Here is a 16,417-nt window from a genome sequence, read left to right as displayed (position 1 = left end):
TCCACTTATCGTACTACACATATTCTCTCTCAACTTCACTGGCTCCCTGTTAACTACAGAATACAATACTAAATACCGCTCTTAACATTTAAAGCTCTCCACAACCTCACTGATCTCCTACAGACTGACACTCGTCTCGCTCACTCTAATTCTCATCTGCAGCTGTACTTTCTGTACCACACATCAAACTCTGTGCTATGGGAGCTCGAGCGTCTCTAATAGTGCTCCTCAACTCGGGAATTCTCTTCTCTCTCATATACATCAGCTTGATTCAATAACACATTTTAAAACTACCCTCAAAACTTGTCTTTGAATTTTGCACTGTTACTGACAGTTATCTTTGCTTGTTTGCTAATTATTGCTGTTTGATTGAGAGCGACAGTGGACGCGGAAATAGGATTAGAGATGGCGGGCGGGGCTCTCTGTCTTGCTTGCCCTTAGTTAGAGTTGGCGGGTGGGCTTTGGCTGGCGTGGCTCTATGTCTTGCGTGCGCTCTCTGTCTTGCTTGCCCTTATTTAGAGTTGGCGGGTGGGGATCTGTAAAGCGTATCTCATGGTCTTAGAGTTGGAGGGCGGGACTCTGTGAGTTGGTGGGCGTGCCTCTCTGTCTTGCTTGCACTCTCTGTCTTGTGTGCCCTTAGTGAATTATATATATATAGATTCTAAAGGGTTCACAAACTTTCAAGTACACCTGTAGTTATAGGTTTAAGTTAAGCATCAGTAAGAGATCCTAGTGCTCCAAGCACTCTGATTGGTTTTACAGAAACATTTTACAGGCAGTGAGTCCCTGCGATTCTGGACTGGATAAATTGTTTAGGAAAGGGATCCCCAACCCCTGGTCCACACCGCGAGACTCACTTAGTGAAGGGCTACAGCAAAAAGGCTGCCCGCTTCACTGAGGACACTTTTCAGAACGCTAGGTGGGTGGGGCTTTGCAGCAGCGCAAAGAGATGAGAGAGACCGAGGTAAGAAAGTATTACAACAAAGTATTTTTATGTTTCTGACAGTTTCCCCATATGACACGAATCTATAGAAATCTCATTACTACGAAGTACATTCGGCAGCAGATACTTTCATTACAACGAAGTGACCTTTGAAATGCTTGAATGAAGCATCCACAGAGCAGTTAGTTCTGTGGACGCAGCTCAGTTGTGCACATTTGCACAACAGTCCCCAAACAGAAACATTGTAAAAAAATGTTCTTTCTTCGAACTTTCCTCGTGCTGTTTTTTTGCTGTTTTTGTTTTCTGTGGTTTTCAGTGATACCTTTTGCTTATTGCTTGTCAACATTTGAAAAACATCCATTGGAATTTAACTCACTGTCACCCTTCTATAGAAACGGCAGACACAAAAAAATAACAGTGTTAATGTTTGTGATGTGCAATCTGCAAATGCATATGTCTTTGTTATATGCAAAAAAGAAGAAAAATCTAGGGTTGCAAACGTATGCGAACTGCTGCATTTGAAGACGGCGAAAAAGTCGTTTTTATGTGGTTCAGTGATGCTCCTTCAAGAAATATTCCTATTAATGCGGCACTCATTTAAGAAAAATGTGGTTTTTAAACTCTTTTGGGACCTCTGTCAATGGGACAACACGTTGTGAGCCTGCTGTTTCCCTGACCCGGCAATGGACAAACAATCTTACTCTTACACAGATTCTGCAGTCGCGCTTTGGGATGCACTTCAGTGTGACATTCCCGTTGGGTGGGGGGGTCCCAAAATAGTTCAGAAACCTCACAATATGAAGAAGATGATGAGGATTATTCGGATACAGATTGATAACTGTGCTGCCCACAACATACTTCCACATTCAGATAATATTCGCGTTGAATTCCTCCCGCCCAATTGCACAGCAGTGCTTCAGCCATTGGATTTGGGCATCATTCGCACCCTGAAAGTGTATTATCGCAAGGAAATGCTGAGAAAAATTCTCATCAGCATAACTTGTAGGCAAGAGGAGATTAAAATTAACACGAAAGAAACTATTGAAGCTGCTTCCATTTCCAACATCCTATCTTTGTGAGGCAGCGTTTTCTGCAGTGACAGCAACCAAAACGAAATTACAGAGTAGACTGAACATAAGCAACACACTTCGCGTGTCACTGTCTTCCATCGTACCCAGATGGGATCTTCTGGTTGCAGGAAAATAAGCTCAGGGCTCCCACTGATTCTACATTATGGTAGGCTGTATAATTTCTATTACGCTATTTAAACTTAAAAACAATAGAAATGTGATGTAAATTGTGTATAAAACTGCCCTACTAACCCGCCCCTAAAAATCCCCCCCGCACACCGGTCCCTGGAAACATTTGCTTCTAGTAGAGCGGTCTTTCGTGTCAAAAAGGTTGGGGACCACTGGTTTAGGAGATGGGATGTCTGCCCTAAATGCACACTGCAGGGTTTCTGATTCCCCCCCCCATGGTTCACCTCTAATGTTAGAGTGCACCAAAGAATCAATGACATCTTTGAATCCAGTAAATACTGTAATAGTGGAACTTGTGTTAAAAACAGTATGTAAAAAAAACTAAGTTCTTCTAAGAAGTAGTGGTTCATTAATTTAATATGTTGCATATTTTTATTTAAAATTTTAGCAGAAAGGTAAAAGTCAGTGTGGTCTGTTTTTATGCATTTGCTGTATTTTGAAATCAGACAATCAAAATAAAAATCCTTATTTCCACACTAAATGTTTTATGCTAGGGAGGGTAATGTGTGTGAATTGACTGTAATGAATAGTAAGCACAGACTTTTCTTTGTACTTACCTGTTTATGTGTTTATTTATATTTGGTCCTTTTATACTTCGTTACCATGCATTTTTTTAAGATCAAGTCTTTTATATCAGATCCCAGTACTTAAAGGTTTAACTTTCAAGCATAAACTGCAAAAACAGAATTTAATGTTAGCACTAAATCAGATACTCGGAGGGAGTTCAGTATTGATAGGCTGAAAGTAAACATTTTTAAAAGACAAATATAAATAAGCACAATAATAATGAGGATGTCAGACTTAACACTATAATGTATTTTAAAATAATTAAAGTATCTGACTTCATGTGTTTAACAGACTGTAGTTAGTTGTTAATTACATGTGTACCTTTTTGAGCAACACTAACCACCTCATATGTGAAGCTCTTTCATAAAGCCTGCTAATGTCCTACAGATGATAATGGAGACAGACAATCAACAAAATGCTTGGAATGTGGATTTAATTTTACAGCAGAGACCAAGGAATATATAAATAAAATTAAGCTTTTTATGAGTTTTACTACCGTTTTATCTGAAGCCAACCTTTTTTTTTTTAAAGCACACAGGAGAGAGAACAGTAAACCAGAGAAATTCTCCTGTATCTGCTTATGTTATTATTGTTAATGGTAGTAAAGGGGAAATTACATTACAAGCAAAGTGGTTTGTGTGAAGTTTTGAGATTTTTTTCTATTTTGTATTCACAGTTAGAAGTTTGTAAGTGATACTTGAATTTTCATTTTGTTTAATCCACCTGGGTTTCCATGTAACTTCAATGTAAAGTAACTGCGCTGACTGCTTACTCCACTGAGCACAAGGTTTTAGATTCAGCTGAGAAGGCAACTGACATTCCTAGGTGGAGGTACAGCTGTGAAATGTTTTATATTAAAGTTCATAAAGTTATTACAGGCAATGGTTTTCAGGCTTTGCTCCTACAGGCTTTTGTTTAAAATTTAGTATTGTATGTTTTTTATTCTACCACATAACAGATTTCCAGCCATGTATGCTTTTATTCTGAGAAAAAATCCCAAATGTTTTTGTACAGTGGAATGGATGTTTAATGTCTAACTTGTTCATCTAACTTTTTTAGTTTATGATGAACACAAGCAGAAATGGTTAAAACAGCAATCTTGTACTCGGAATCCTAATCAAATTAATTTAATTTGTAGAGAGAGAGACAATATCCACCTTTATAGTAAACCTGTGAAGTCAGTAAGACTCTTTGGACCGTTCAAACAACAGTAAACCCAACACTGTTGCTAATTTCTGAGATTGCAAATACAGTAGCTGAGGCAGGCCATCTACTTAATTAAAATATTTCTTTAAGAGAAAAAGTACTATTTAAATTGATTTTGTAATTCTTAAGTTAGAATTTGTTTAAAATAAGAACTAGTAATCTCTGAGGTTATGACAGTGAGTTTGAGATCCATGGTCTTGGTAAGTCTTGTTTACAGATAATTGTAATTAGTGTTTTTCTTGTCATAGTTTTATTAAATAATTAACATTTGTATTTCACTTTTATTTCTTACTTTTATCTTCTACTTGTAAATTCCATAACTTGAATATGGTATATCAGTTTTGAGTTAGTAAATGTATATATGTACTGAAAGACCAGACATGTAACAGAAAAGTGAAACGTTTCACTGACCAACAGCCTGCTCATTTTATTATGCTATGACTAAATTTAGCCATGTTAATAAAAGTAGACAACAATTCTGTGGTAATTTGTGGATTAAAATCATTGCAATTACAGATGAATTATGCCCATAAATAAGTGTCATTTACATTTGTGTTACAAAGTAAGCTGCAATTCATTCAGCACCACAAGTTTTGTATTGTCGTAATGTCGAATATTAAGTAATTGCTATCCCGAGTACAGCTAGTTTGTGTGGAAACTTTAGTATGACCATAATACAAATCAATGTACATCAATGGATTTCATTTATTTTATAGTATATTAAAGTAAGGATGGACCAAAAAAAAGAAAAACAATTTTTTCCTACCCTCACTTATGGTCATGAGCTATGGGTAGTGACCGAAAGAACGAGATTGCGAATACAAGCGGCTGAAATGAGTTTCCTCCGCAGGGTGTCTGGGCTTTCCCTTAAAGTTAGGGTGAGAAGCTCAGTCATCCGGGAATAGAGCCACTGCTGCTCCGCATCGAGAGGAGTCAGATGAGGTGTTCGGGGCATCTGATCAGGATGCCTCCTGGACGCCTCCCTGGTGAGGTGTTCCGGGCACGTCCAACCGGGAGGAGGCCCTGGGGAAGACTCAGGACACGCTGGAGGGACTATGTCTCTCGGCTGGCCTGGGATAGCGTCGGAATTCCCCCGCAGGAGCTGGTAGAAGTGGCCAGAGAGAGGGAAGTCTGGGCATCTCTGCTCAAGCTGCTACCCCGTGACCCGATCTCGGATAAGCGGAAGAGGATGGATGGATGAAAAAACAATCTTACTATAAAGCTGCATACTTGCTGTTGAGATCCCCCTCTTGCGCTTGCTATCCAGTAGCTCTTAATTCTCGTTGGTTTATGATGCCTCATCATTCTGCTCCTGAATTCCTTTCAGTTATGCCAGCAGAAGCAGCAACACAAGACACACTTTACCTGTTAGCATTTAAACGCATTCTACTTGAATTGTGCGATGCTTTCATTTATGAGCTCCTTTTGCTTTGTTCCTCGTTCTTTTGCCCTCTTTTCTGTCTCTGAGTCACGCTAGCCTTTTCATCACATTTCTTCTGCTCACTTACTCCGTCATGTCTGTGCTTTTCTCCAAGTGTGCATTCAGAAGAGCTCCATCGTTTTGTCCAACCCACCTTTCTTATTCCGTGTCTCTCTTTCTCTGTCTGAATTGTGAATCACTTTGTTTAAAGTCATTCCCTGTCCTTTTAATTGTGTACATATCTCACAAGCTTGCTTCAGTCTTGTTGTTTGTTTTTAAAATATGTAATAATAACCGTTGTGAAGGATTTAAATAAAAAATGAATGAATAGTTACTGCTTTCTTTTACAGGGCGCAATGGCAGCCACTTACTCTGCACTGAACCGCAATCCGCTGTCCCCAGTCTTGGAGCCGGTGGGCTGCTCTACACTCGCACAAAGAAGAGGGATGAAGAAGTTAACGTCTACTGCTCTCTAATCAGTGTTGGACTGAATGCCAAGGATGCATTTAGAAGAGAAATCAAGTAACCGCAGACTTTGTTTCAGCTGGTTTATAACAAGTGCTACTGTTTTTATATCTTTTTATGGCAGTTGATAAAAAAAAAAAGTATATGGTCATATTTTTATGACATTTGGACTTCTATATCAAGTAACTTTAATTCACTTTATCATATATTTAATAGTGTTATGTCCAGCTATAAATCAGTGTACTGTTAAGGACTTGGAGAAACCAAATTAATAATGCATTATTTTTGACTGTAAAGAAAAACGAGGAGTTAGGGTTATGTGACATTTTAAGCTGAGTAGGAAGTGCATGAGTAAATTTCAGTTTGTTGCTAACCAACCACTTAATGCAAATATAAAAATCCAAAAGAAAATACAAAATTCCTATCTTTTTAAATAAAAAAAGATGGTATGCAGTAAAAATATAAAGGTATTCGGGGCGCATTGTAGACATGCTGCAAAAAAATAACATTGATAAAGCATTTATTGATCTAAAGCATTTTTTTAATGTGCTAAAAAAGGTCTTTGTGTACAGTATATATCTATATATAAATAAATATATGTAATATATTTAAGCCAAACAGAAACAAAGCATTAGATGTTGCTCTGTCACTTGAAGAAACGGAAAAGCCAAGCTGACTTGTGTCATCTTCGAAATTCTTCGTGATGTTTAAGCGGCACGCGGGGCTTGTAATGTCCTGAACTTGAGGGTCGTTGTTGTTTTTTGTTATTGTTGTTGGTTTTTTTTATACTACTCTTCAGGTTTTTGTAATTTTTAAACTATCACATCTTCCAAATTTGGATGTAAAACTGATTTAAAGGCCCAATAGGCTTTACAAATGCAGTTCTCTAATATTTAATTTCTTCAGTGTACAAGAAAAGAAAACTCTTTTTTTTTTCCTCTCCTTTGGGCACCGTATTAAAATGTCTTACTGATGAAAAGAAATTTATGGTATTAAGGAGTTAATAATCTATTGAGTGTTAACAAACGTATCACATCGTGGCTTTCTACGTGACTGAAATATTCATTTTCTGTAGGGAGCTTCCAGTTCAGTCAGGTGATTAATCAGGTGATTTTAATGTCTTTCCAAATGAGCTTATTCACGTTTAAAGTACACGCTGACGGGACTTCATGGCTGGCAGGCAGCGCACACCGTGTGTCCCCCCGCTGGTCCTTTTTAATGCCGTCTCAGTGGCGTGCACAGTGTCGCTCCTTCTTTGCAGTGCCCTCTCCCGTTTCACACTGTAGGATATCTCCGCTAACCACAGCTCTTTGAATGTAGAATTCACACAAAGACACTCGTCTCTGGACATGCTGGAGTGCAGATTTGTCTGAGGATGTTTGCACTGCTGTTCTTTACTTTCTAAACACTGTGAGGTAACTGGTGAGGGTAGTGAACGGAAGCTGATGTGTCAGTTGTTTAAACGTTTTCAGGATATAAAGGGTATACATAGTTTCAGTATTTTCAGTCTTGATGAAATATTCCAAAGTCTGTTGTTTTAAACTTCCCACATCCCTGAAATTGCTTTTCAAATTCAGAAGCTATTTTTGTCTATTAATAATAGAAATGGTTAAATTGTTGTAAAGAAAAAAAAAAAAAAAGATGTACATTTTTTTCATTCTATACTTTGGTAGCATTATTAAAGGGAAATGTAAAGTTGAGGGATGTAATTATTTAAAAATACATTTTTAAGAAGAATCGACTTAAAAGATCAGATAGAATATTTTTATAAACTTGTAAACAGCCAGACTTTGTACTCTTCTCCTGCATGGCTCCTACGTGTTTACTGCATTGATCCTTCTCTCCTCTTGTATATTATAAGACCTACTAGCCATAACAAATGAGTATTTTTTCCAGCCATGGATCAACGTGTAAATGAGATTGAAGAGCGGGCAACAAAGACAGCTTTATTCTAATCCTGAACTGGGGTTGGTGTATTCATATGATGTAGTCTTATTTCTCTTCATATTTAAAATGTATTTAACTATTTCCCTGCCTTGTATATTTCAAATGACTAAGCAGGATTTTGTTCTTCCGAGGAAAACCAATTTATATGAAAATAAAATTTTCCAATATACAAAAAAAATGATGTCCACAGTGTCTGTCTTGTGTTAGTTTTAATCAATCAAATCCGTAAAATGCAGATATTCCTTTGTACTCTTCTTTCTAATAATAGCATTATTTTTGTACAGTTTCTGCTTCATTTTGAACAATAACGTGATTTTTGTTTCTCCCACCTCGGACATTCTGTGATCCTTTGCACTGCCGAGTGTCGCACAGCTTACAGTGGAGCACATCTCTGTATTTTTGTCCTTCATCTTTGTTTCTGTCCCCCGTCACAGATTCCTCTCTCATCCTCTCCTCTGCTCTCAAAACGCTCCTGCATTTATCTCACTTTCTTTTTGGCTGCTCCCTCTGCCAGATCCCAGCAGGCTTTGGGGTTTGTGTTTCTCTGCCCCATTGGCACCTTGACTGGTGGTTGAACATCTTCACATGCCAGAAAGACCAACTCTGGATCAGAGAAAAAGTCGCCACTAAAGAAGCAAAGACGTTCAACCCGAAGCCCATCGCCATGTTGTGCCAATTAGTGTGCAGACTGGGTACACACGCCTTGCTGGCCTCACAGCTGCTCTTTCTACCTGATGGGGCAATTTGCTTATAGAAGACTAGTGATGGAAAATGTGAGGCTGCATGTGTGCCATCTTTAACAGTGCCTAACTTTACACACAATGTGCAACATTCCACTTACAAACGAAAGAGGTGGGGTAAGGCGTCAAATGGTGGTCTGATGTGTGAAACTTGCTCGATGTTTCAGTTACATGAAATGCATATCCACAAGGCTGGGACACGCACAATAAAGCGTTGTCCATAGAATTATCCAGAATGCTACACAAAGGTACGTGAATAGATGACAGCAAGTCACAGAATGTGTGAACCCACTGCATAAACTGAGATTTTTTTTTTAAACCACAAAATAAACTTTTAATCAGAATTTGTATTTTTCTAATTGACATAGTTATTCTCAATTTGAATGTTTTCAATGAAAATTACACACACCACTTACACAAAATTAGTGAGCGTAAAAATAATTGAGCCCTTATTGTAGTTTTACGTCTTAAATCGAGGTGAAGCAGAGGATCAGGTGGGCAAAGGGAACCAGAGACACCCCTACCATCGTCTTTGAAGAACACAAAACCCAGGTTTACAATAACTTCAAGTCCTCAGTGGAACTGTTTGAGCTGGTACGGACCCCAGGCCCCCTCTATTCAAACCAGCGGGTCGGTGCAAATTATCAGATAACAGGAAACGGAGGCAGGAGCAGCAGCAGCAGTAAAGGACACACCATGACGGCAAGCCAAAACACTTGTGTCCAGCAGAGGGCGCATGCTCCCGGGGAAGCTGTTCATTTAGAAATGCAGCTCACACTTGAAACTGTATACAGTATATCCCTCTTTAAGTAACCATGGGGGAAATATTAAGATGAGAAAAATACGGTATAAAAAAGGAAATATTTAGCTAGCTTTAAAATGCAGCCTTAGCTCCTAATATATATATTGTTGCATAATCATATATACAGTACATAAACATACAGGATTAGTGCATTCGCCATTCAGTTCTTAATAAATACATAAATCATTTGCAACTAGTGCAGAATGCAGCTGCTAGAATCCTAACTAGGAAAAGAAAATCCGAACACATTTCTCCAGTTTTGATGTCACTACACTGGTTACCTGTGTCATTCAGAATTGACTTTAAAATTCTGCTTATGGTTTATAAAGCCTTAAATAATCTCGCTCCATCTTATATATCGGAATGTCTGACACCTTATATTCCAAATCGTAACCTCAGATCCTCAAATGAGTATCTCCTTAGAATTCCAAGAACAAAACTTAAAAGAAGTGGTGAGGCGGCCTTCTGCTGTTATGCACCTAAAATCTGGAATAGCCTGCCAATAGGAATTCGCCAGGCAAATACAGTAAAGCACTTTAAAACACTGCTGAAAACACATTACTTTAACATGGCCTTTTTATAACTTCACTTTAATCTTAATTTAACTTAATCCTGATACTTTATGTTCAATCTCCTCAAAATAACTATTCATGGTGGCTCTAAAATCAGTACTGACCCCTACTCTCTTTTCTGTTTCTTTTTCTGGTTTCTTTGTGGTGGTGGCGCCACCACCACCTACTCAAAGCTTCATGATGCTCCAGCATTGATGGACGGATTAAAAGGCAGAAGTCTACGTGACCATCATCATCGTCAAGCCCTTCCGTGAGAATCCTAAATCCAAAGAGGACTGTTTCATTTATGTTAGGTAGAATGCCCAGAGGGGACTGGGCGGTCTCATGGTCTGGAATCCCTACAGATTTTATTTTTTCTCCAGTCGTCTGGAGTTTTTTTGTTTTTTATGTCCCCCCTGGCCATTGAACCTTACTCCTATTCGATGTTAATTAATGTTGATTTATTTTGTTTTATAATTGTGTCTTTCATTTTCTATTCTTTAATATGTAAAGCACTTTGAGCTACTGTTTGTATGAAAATGTGCTATATAAATAAATGTTGTTGTTCTTCAGTGGGGGGTCACTGATGACTGCAGTTTCATTTTGGTATAGCACTGAGGCATGGTTCTTGGCCCAGGGTTGACGTCACCACTGTGCCAGCGGGCTTCTGGCTTCAAGGCATCTTGAAAAGACTTAAATGGCCACATCTCTGCCACTTTAGCATATTCGGTGGGCTGTGTGTTCTACTGACCATTGCCTTGGCCCATTCTACCTGGAAAAGTGTGCCTCTTCCAACCTCTCGCCTTCATTCACATCCCTTACTATATTTGTTACAACTGTCTAAGCAAAGATTTTTTTCTGCTTCTTTAGTTCAAAACTGCATATATGTAAGTAACAGAGACTATGCTCGCATATCACAATATCATGTAGTTATATTTCAGTTCTGCTACAGCACCAACCTGAATAAGAAACCACCAGAATTCAAGAATATGGATAATAAAAACTTGTAGTTGTCCTTCCACCAAATAATACTGAATAGTCTTATGTACTCTTAATAACAAGATGCAGACATGCAAGGTCCAGTCAATAAGTTCACAGACTGGCCACCGTGTGGCACTGCCATGGTTAAAATCTACTTTGCAAAGTCTTTGACCCTGTAACTGTAGTCAGAAATTGTTTATTGTGCATTGACAAGTCCAAAAAAATGGACAACAAACTAACCTTATATTTTGCCAGCTTTCCTTTATATCAGCAACTGAAATGCTGCAGATGTTTCAGTAGGCACATCGTGACCTGGCACTTGGCCACAGTGTTGAGTTTGCCAGGCACCTGCTGTTCAATAGAAGAAGGAACATCTCTTGGAAGATGACTGAAATGGTCATCCATTAACGATACGGACTGAACAGAACATCCAGGAATTCCAAGACTGCTGATAGCATTGCTGCATAATTCAGCACTTCTCTTAGAAGTTGGTCTGCGATTCTCCCTTGAGATTTCAACACGTCAAAGTGCTAAGTGCTTGCTCAGCGTGGACCTGTTGTAACGTCTCTAGTGTTTTAGCTGCTTTTTTTATCAAGAAGCTGGAAAACATTTGAAGATGACCTGTTGCTCAAAGCTTGACAGTCAACCGACCCGCTAGAAGACCTTTCTGTCAACGTCCTTAAGCAATTAAGGAGCCACAATGAAATCGCTATTCTAGTGTTACATGTAATGCACATGCACCGTTGGCTCAGCGGCAGGCCTTACAATTTAATGGCGGGATCTTGTGTGGTGAAGTAACTATAAATGTTCAAGGACGTAAGAGATCAGTGACATTACAGCACAATCATTGATGATTTCACTGGAAGAATTCTGCTGAATTAACTTTACTGATGCCTTTAAGAGGACAATTTTATCCTAAAAATAACACAATTCTCAACAAATGTATAATTTTTAGGTTTTTCTTTTAAAGATGTTTTTCTTTTCTATCAGTTTCATCCCTTTTTCCACATAAGACGCATCAAAATTCCAGACTGTGAGTATCAAACTGCTCCACGGTATTTGAGAGTCGTACGTTCTTCTTGAAGGAGCCCCTGCCAAAATTAAAGAACGCAGTAACATTAAAGCAGTTACGCTGATTGTTTTTAGAAGTACGAGTCCGCTCTTTGCTGAGCTACGTTGGGTGGTCAGAACGGTAGGTAGTAATGTTTTTAGTAAGTTGACAGTAATATTCTTCTGACAGTATTGCCTTGCCATTGTAAGTTAGCGGTGTGTGCATGAATGAGCCCTACTCCCTGCCTTATGCCTACTGGGATATTTTGGGCCACCATGTGACCCTAAATTAGATTAAGCTAGTTGGAGAATGTTGTGGCATTTTCTATATATTACATGGGCACAGACGATTTTGTGCTGGGACTCAATAAAGCGCATAACATGAAATAAAATATATAAAAGTGCAGCATGGGTACATCTTACATATAGTGTACTGTAATTGCATCAGATATTTCAGAAAAACAACACTGCTAAAATAACTCGATACATAAATGAATCAAATGCATGCTATGCTGCAGCCACTCACTTGGACGTTATTATCGGTTAGGATGCCAGAAGGAAGCCCAGGCTCACACGTGGCAGTTCCAAGGTCAATAGTCAACAGTCCAAAGTACCCAGCAGTCTACTTCAGTGCAAACTGCAAAAGAATGCAGGGAAACATCTACGGCTGTTTGTTAGGTAAAGCACTGTGAGCGACCGACTGGGTCTCCAGAAGTAGGCCAACGTGTGATTCACAGGAGGAACACCCTGAGCACCAAAAAAAGCCACTTTCCTCATAACCATAAACAAGGATGGGTGGTTATAAAGTTTGCTCCAGAAATCTATTGCTGCCATTTCAACATCTCTGTATACAGTTAGGTCCATAAATATCTGGACAGAAACAACTTTTTTTTTTTTATTTTGGTTCTGTACATTACTACAATGAATTTTAAATTAAACAATGCAGTTGAAGTGCAGACTTTCAGCTTTAATTCAGTGGGTTGAACAAAAAGATTGCATACAAATGTGAGGCAACTAAAGCATTTTTTAACACCATCCCTTTATTTCAGGGGTTCAAAAGTAATTGGACAAATTAAATAACTGGAAATAAAATGTTCATTTCTAATACTTGGTTGAAAACCCTTTGCTGGCAATGACAGCCTGAAGTCTTGAACTCATGGACATCACCAGATGCTGGGTTTCCTCCTTTTTAATGCTCTGCCAGGCCTTTACTGCAGCGGTTTTCAGTTGCTGTTTGTTTGTGGGCCTTTCTGCTGAAGTTTAGTCTTCAACAAGTGAAATGCATGCTCAATTGGGTTGAGATCAGGTGACTGACTTGGCCATTCAAGAATTTTCTACTTCTTTGCTTTAATAAACTCCTGGGTTGCTTTGGCTGTATGTTTTGGGTCATTGTCCATCTGTATCATGAAACGCCCAATCAATTTGACTGCATTTAGCTGGATTTGAGCAGACAGTATGTCTCTGAACACCTCAGAATTCATTCGGCTGCTTCTGTCCTGTGTCACATCATCAATAAACACTAGTGTCCCAGTGCCACTGGCAGCCATCACACTGCCTCCACCGTGTTTTACAGATGATGTGGTATGCTTTGGATAATGAGCTGTTCCACGCTTATCCATAATATTTTCTTGCCATCATTCTGGTAGAGGTTGATCTTGGTTTCATCTGTCCAAAGAATGTTTTTCCAGAACTGTGCTGGCTTTTTTAGATGTTCTTTAGCAAAGTCCAATCTAGCCTTTCTATTCTTGAGGCTTATGAGTGGCTTGCACCTTGCAGTGCACCCTCTGTATTTACTTTCATGCAGTCTTCTTTTATGGTAGACTTGGATATCGATCGCCACCCCTGGAGAGTGTTGTTCACTTGGTTGGCTGTTGTGAAGGGGTTTCTCTTCACCATGGAAATGATTCTGCGATCATCGACCACTGTTGTCTTCTGTGGACGTCAAGGTCTTTTTGCATTGCTGAGTTCACCAGTGCTTGCTTTCTTTATCAGGATGTACCAAACTGTAGATTTTGCCACTCGTAATATTGTAGCAATTTCTCAGATGGGTTTTTTCTGTTTTCGCAGCTTAAGGATGCCTTCTTTCACCTGCATGGAGAGCTCCTTTGACTGCATGTTGTCTGTTCAAAGCAAAATCTTCCACACGTAAGCACCACACCTCAAATCAACTCCAGGCCTTTTATCTGCTTAATTGATAATAACATAACGACGGACTTGCCCACACCTGCCCATGAAATAGCCTTTGAGTCAATTGTCCAATTATTTTTGAGCCCCTGAAATGAAGGGATTGTGTTAAAAAAATGCTTTAGTTGCCTCACATTTTTATGCAATCTTTTTGTTCACCCCACTGAATTAAAGCTGAAAGTCTGCACTTCAACTGCATCTGAGTTGTTTCATTTAAAATTCATTGTGGTAATGTACAGAACCAAAATGAGAAAAAAGTTGTGTCTGTCCAAATATTTATGGACCGAACTGTATATAAAATCCAACATCTGTCTTTCGGTCTGTATGTCTGTCCGCTTTTTACGAGTGGACTACTTCACAGATTTAGATCAGGCTTTTTTTCTATAATTTGCTTGAATATTCCAGTGGATTTTGTGATGTCTTTCATCACGTTAAGTATTATAGCTCGGTTGTGGCACCGATTTTTTTCATGCGAATTTGAGAGAGAGGTGGGCTGAGGGGTGCGGGAGGTGGGCACGGCCCTACTCACTCACGTGCCAGCTTCTATTTGAGTCAGTCTAGCTCTCACCACGTGTTGGAGCGTACCTTGCCTCCACTTAGCTAGCGATACCTGTTTGTTCAGCAGACATTATCATCATGTAGAGATTGTTAAGGAGTAACGTTTGACGTTTTTGAGAGGGAGATCAGAGCTACGTGTGTTTTAGAGGGTAGCTGCTGATTAGCAGAGATATCACGGCCACATGCTTTTCTCCCCACATGGGCAACGCTCTCCTGTCAGATCTGAACACGATCAGATGCAGTGGCAGCGTTTAACATTGCAGTGTACCTACCTTCAGCTTGGCCAGCGTTACCTTGCCAAATTTTTACATATTTGGCAAAGAGATCACAGCTGCTTTCTCACCTCTGATAGAAAAACCAAAAATAATGTATATCAAGAGGCCCTCTGGTACGAAAGCTATCTATATAAATTCCTCTCAATACAAATTATTACTTTTTTTTTTTTTTAATTGATTTTTTAAGTTTGTCCTGTTTCACTACTACGCGGGCTGTGCCGTGTGAGACAGCTAGTACAAAATAAAACAAAAATGATAAGACGGAGGACAAGAGTTGTAAGACATTGCCAGCATCATCTTTTTCTGTAACGGTTTTAAGGGCAAGACTCTGACGGAACATCCAGTCAATTCAATGTATCTTAACTCCAGTGACACTTTGCCAGTGTATAGTTGGTCTTCACCCTCTTAAATACCAACATTTGGCAGAGTTGGTGCTTGGTTTTTATAAAATATCACTTCTGCATTCTAAACCATTCATCTTTTTTTCTCAGGGCAAGAGGAACAAGCCCAGCTGTTGAAAAGTATCCCTAATAATGGAGACACGGCCACCAGCATTCTTTACTGTGAGGTGGGGTGACCAGACTTTGCGCCACACATACTGCTTAGAATTTACGTCAAAATGTTGGACGTTAATCTTATCAGACTCCATGCCTTTCAGCTACATAGCACTATTAGTATGGTGTCTCAGTGCTGGAATTTGCTCATCCACACCTTCTCGGTGAGTCAAAAGTGGTGGGAATCAAACACGGGCTGCTGGAATTACAAGCAGTGAGATGTACTGCTCAGCTAAAAGAAATTCCTAGCTTTGCTCTGCTGACTAAAGGCCATGTCACATACTCGCTTTTTCCAATGATTTTCAGTCATAGTCTTAGTGAATTGGAAGCAGTCACCTAATGTGACATACCTAGTGACTCGCACAGACAGAATCAAACAGGATTGATTTATGTCTTTAGTCGTAGGAGTGGACTCTGAATACAAGAGCTGGCGAACCAATGAATGCTCATCCAGAATACAATGTAATGCTGTGAGGAGGAAAAAGGAACACTGGCGTTTTGCAATTCGCAAACAGAAGACAAGCTCGTCTGTCTGATGTCTCATGACAAAATGGAAAAAGCAAACAAATGGACAGAGTTTGTGGCTGAATTCGCTAACAGCACCAGCTCCATCAGGCAACATGTTATTATATGTCTGAAAAAGGGGCGAGCATGACTAGAAAGTCAGCATGCGGTCAGTAAATATGACACACTCGGTGATTTTTCAGTCACTCCAATGACAAGATCAGCAACTGCAGTCGGAAAGTCTGACGTGCCCTACGACTAAAAGTCACGAAATTTAACATCAGGTTAAGACAAGGCTGCTCGTAATCCCAAGCTCCCAACTTTCTGTTCGAGTGCTGCAGTCTCAGGGAAGACGTGAGGCTCGCGGGGTCACTCTGAGTGAATTTCTGAGCAGAGACATATTATCTCAAT

The 16,417-nt window shown here is 39.4% G+C and overlaps 1 protein-coding gene across 5 annotated transcripts in view; it reads left to right on the top strand.

Annotated features, from left to right (window-relative positions):
* The window catches only part of LOC120523875 (ribosomal protein S6 kinase alpha-3), a 167,192-nt gene extending 159,692 nt beyond the window's left edge, over positions 1 to 7,500 (top strand). For all 5 annotated transcript variants that reach the window (XM_039745555.1, XM_039745554.1, XM_039745556.1 and 2 more), the window contains one exon: positions 5,746 to 7,500. In XM_039745555.1, the coding sequence (XP_039601489.1) occupies positions 5,746 to 5,871 (126 nt within the window). In that variant the 3' untranslated portion in view covers positions 5,872 to 7,500. The remainder of the gene's footprint in view (positions 1 to 5,745) is intronic.
* The last annotated feature ends 8,917 nt before the right edge of the window (positions 7,501 to 16,417 follow it).

Source organism: Polypterus senegalus, chromosome 2, assembly GCF_016835505.1.
Source record: "Polypterus senegalus isolate Bchr_013 chromosome 2, ASM1683550v1, whole genome shotgun sequence".
Lineage (NCBI taxonomy): Eukaryota > Metazoa > Chordata > Cladistia > Polypteriformes > Polypteridae > Polypterus > Polypterus senegalus.
The sequence above is the reverse complement of the archived record's forward strand: the minus strand, read 5'-3'. Positions and strand labels throughout refer to the sequence as shown.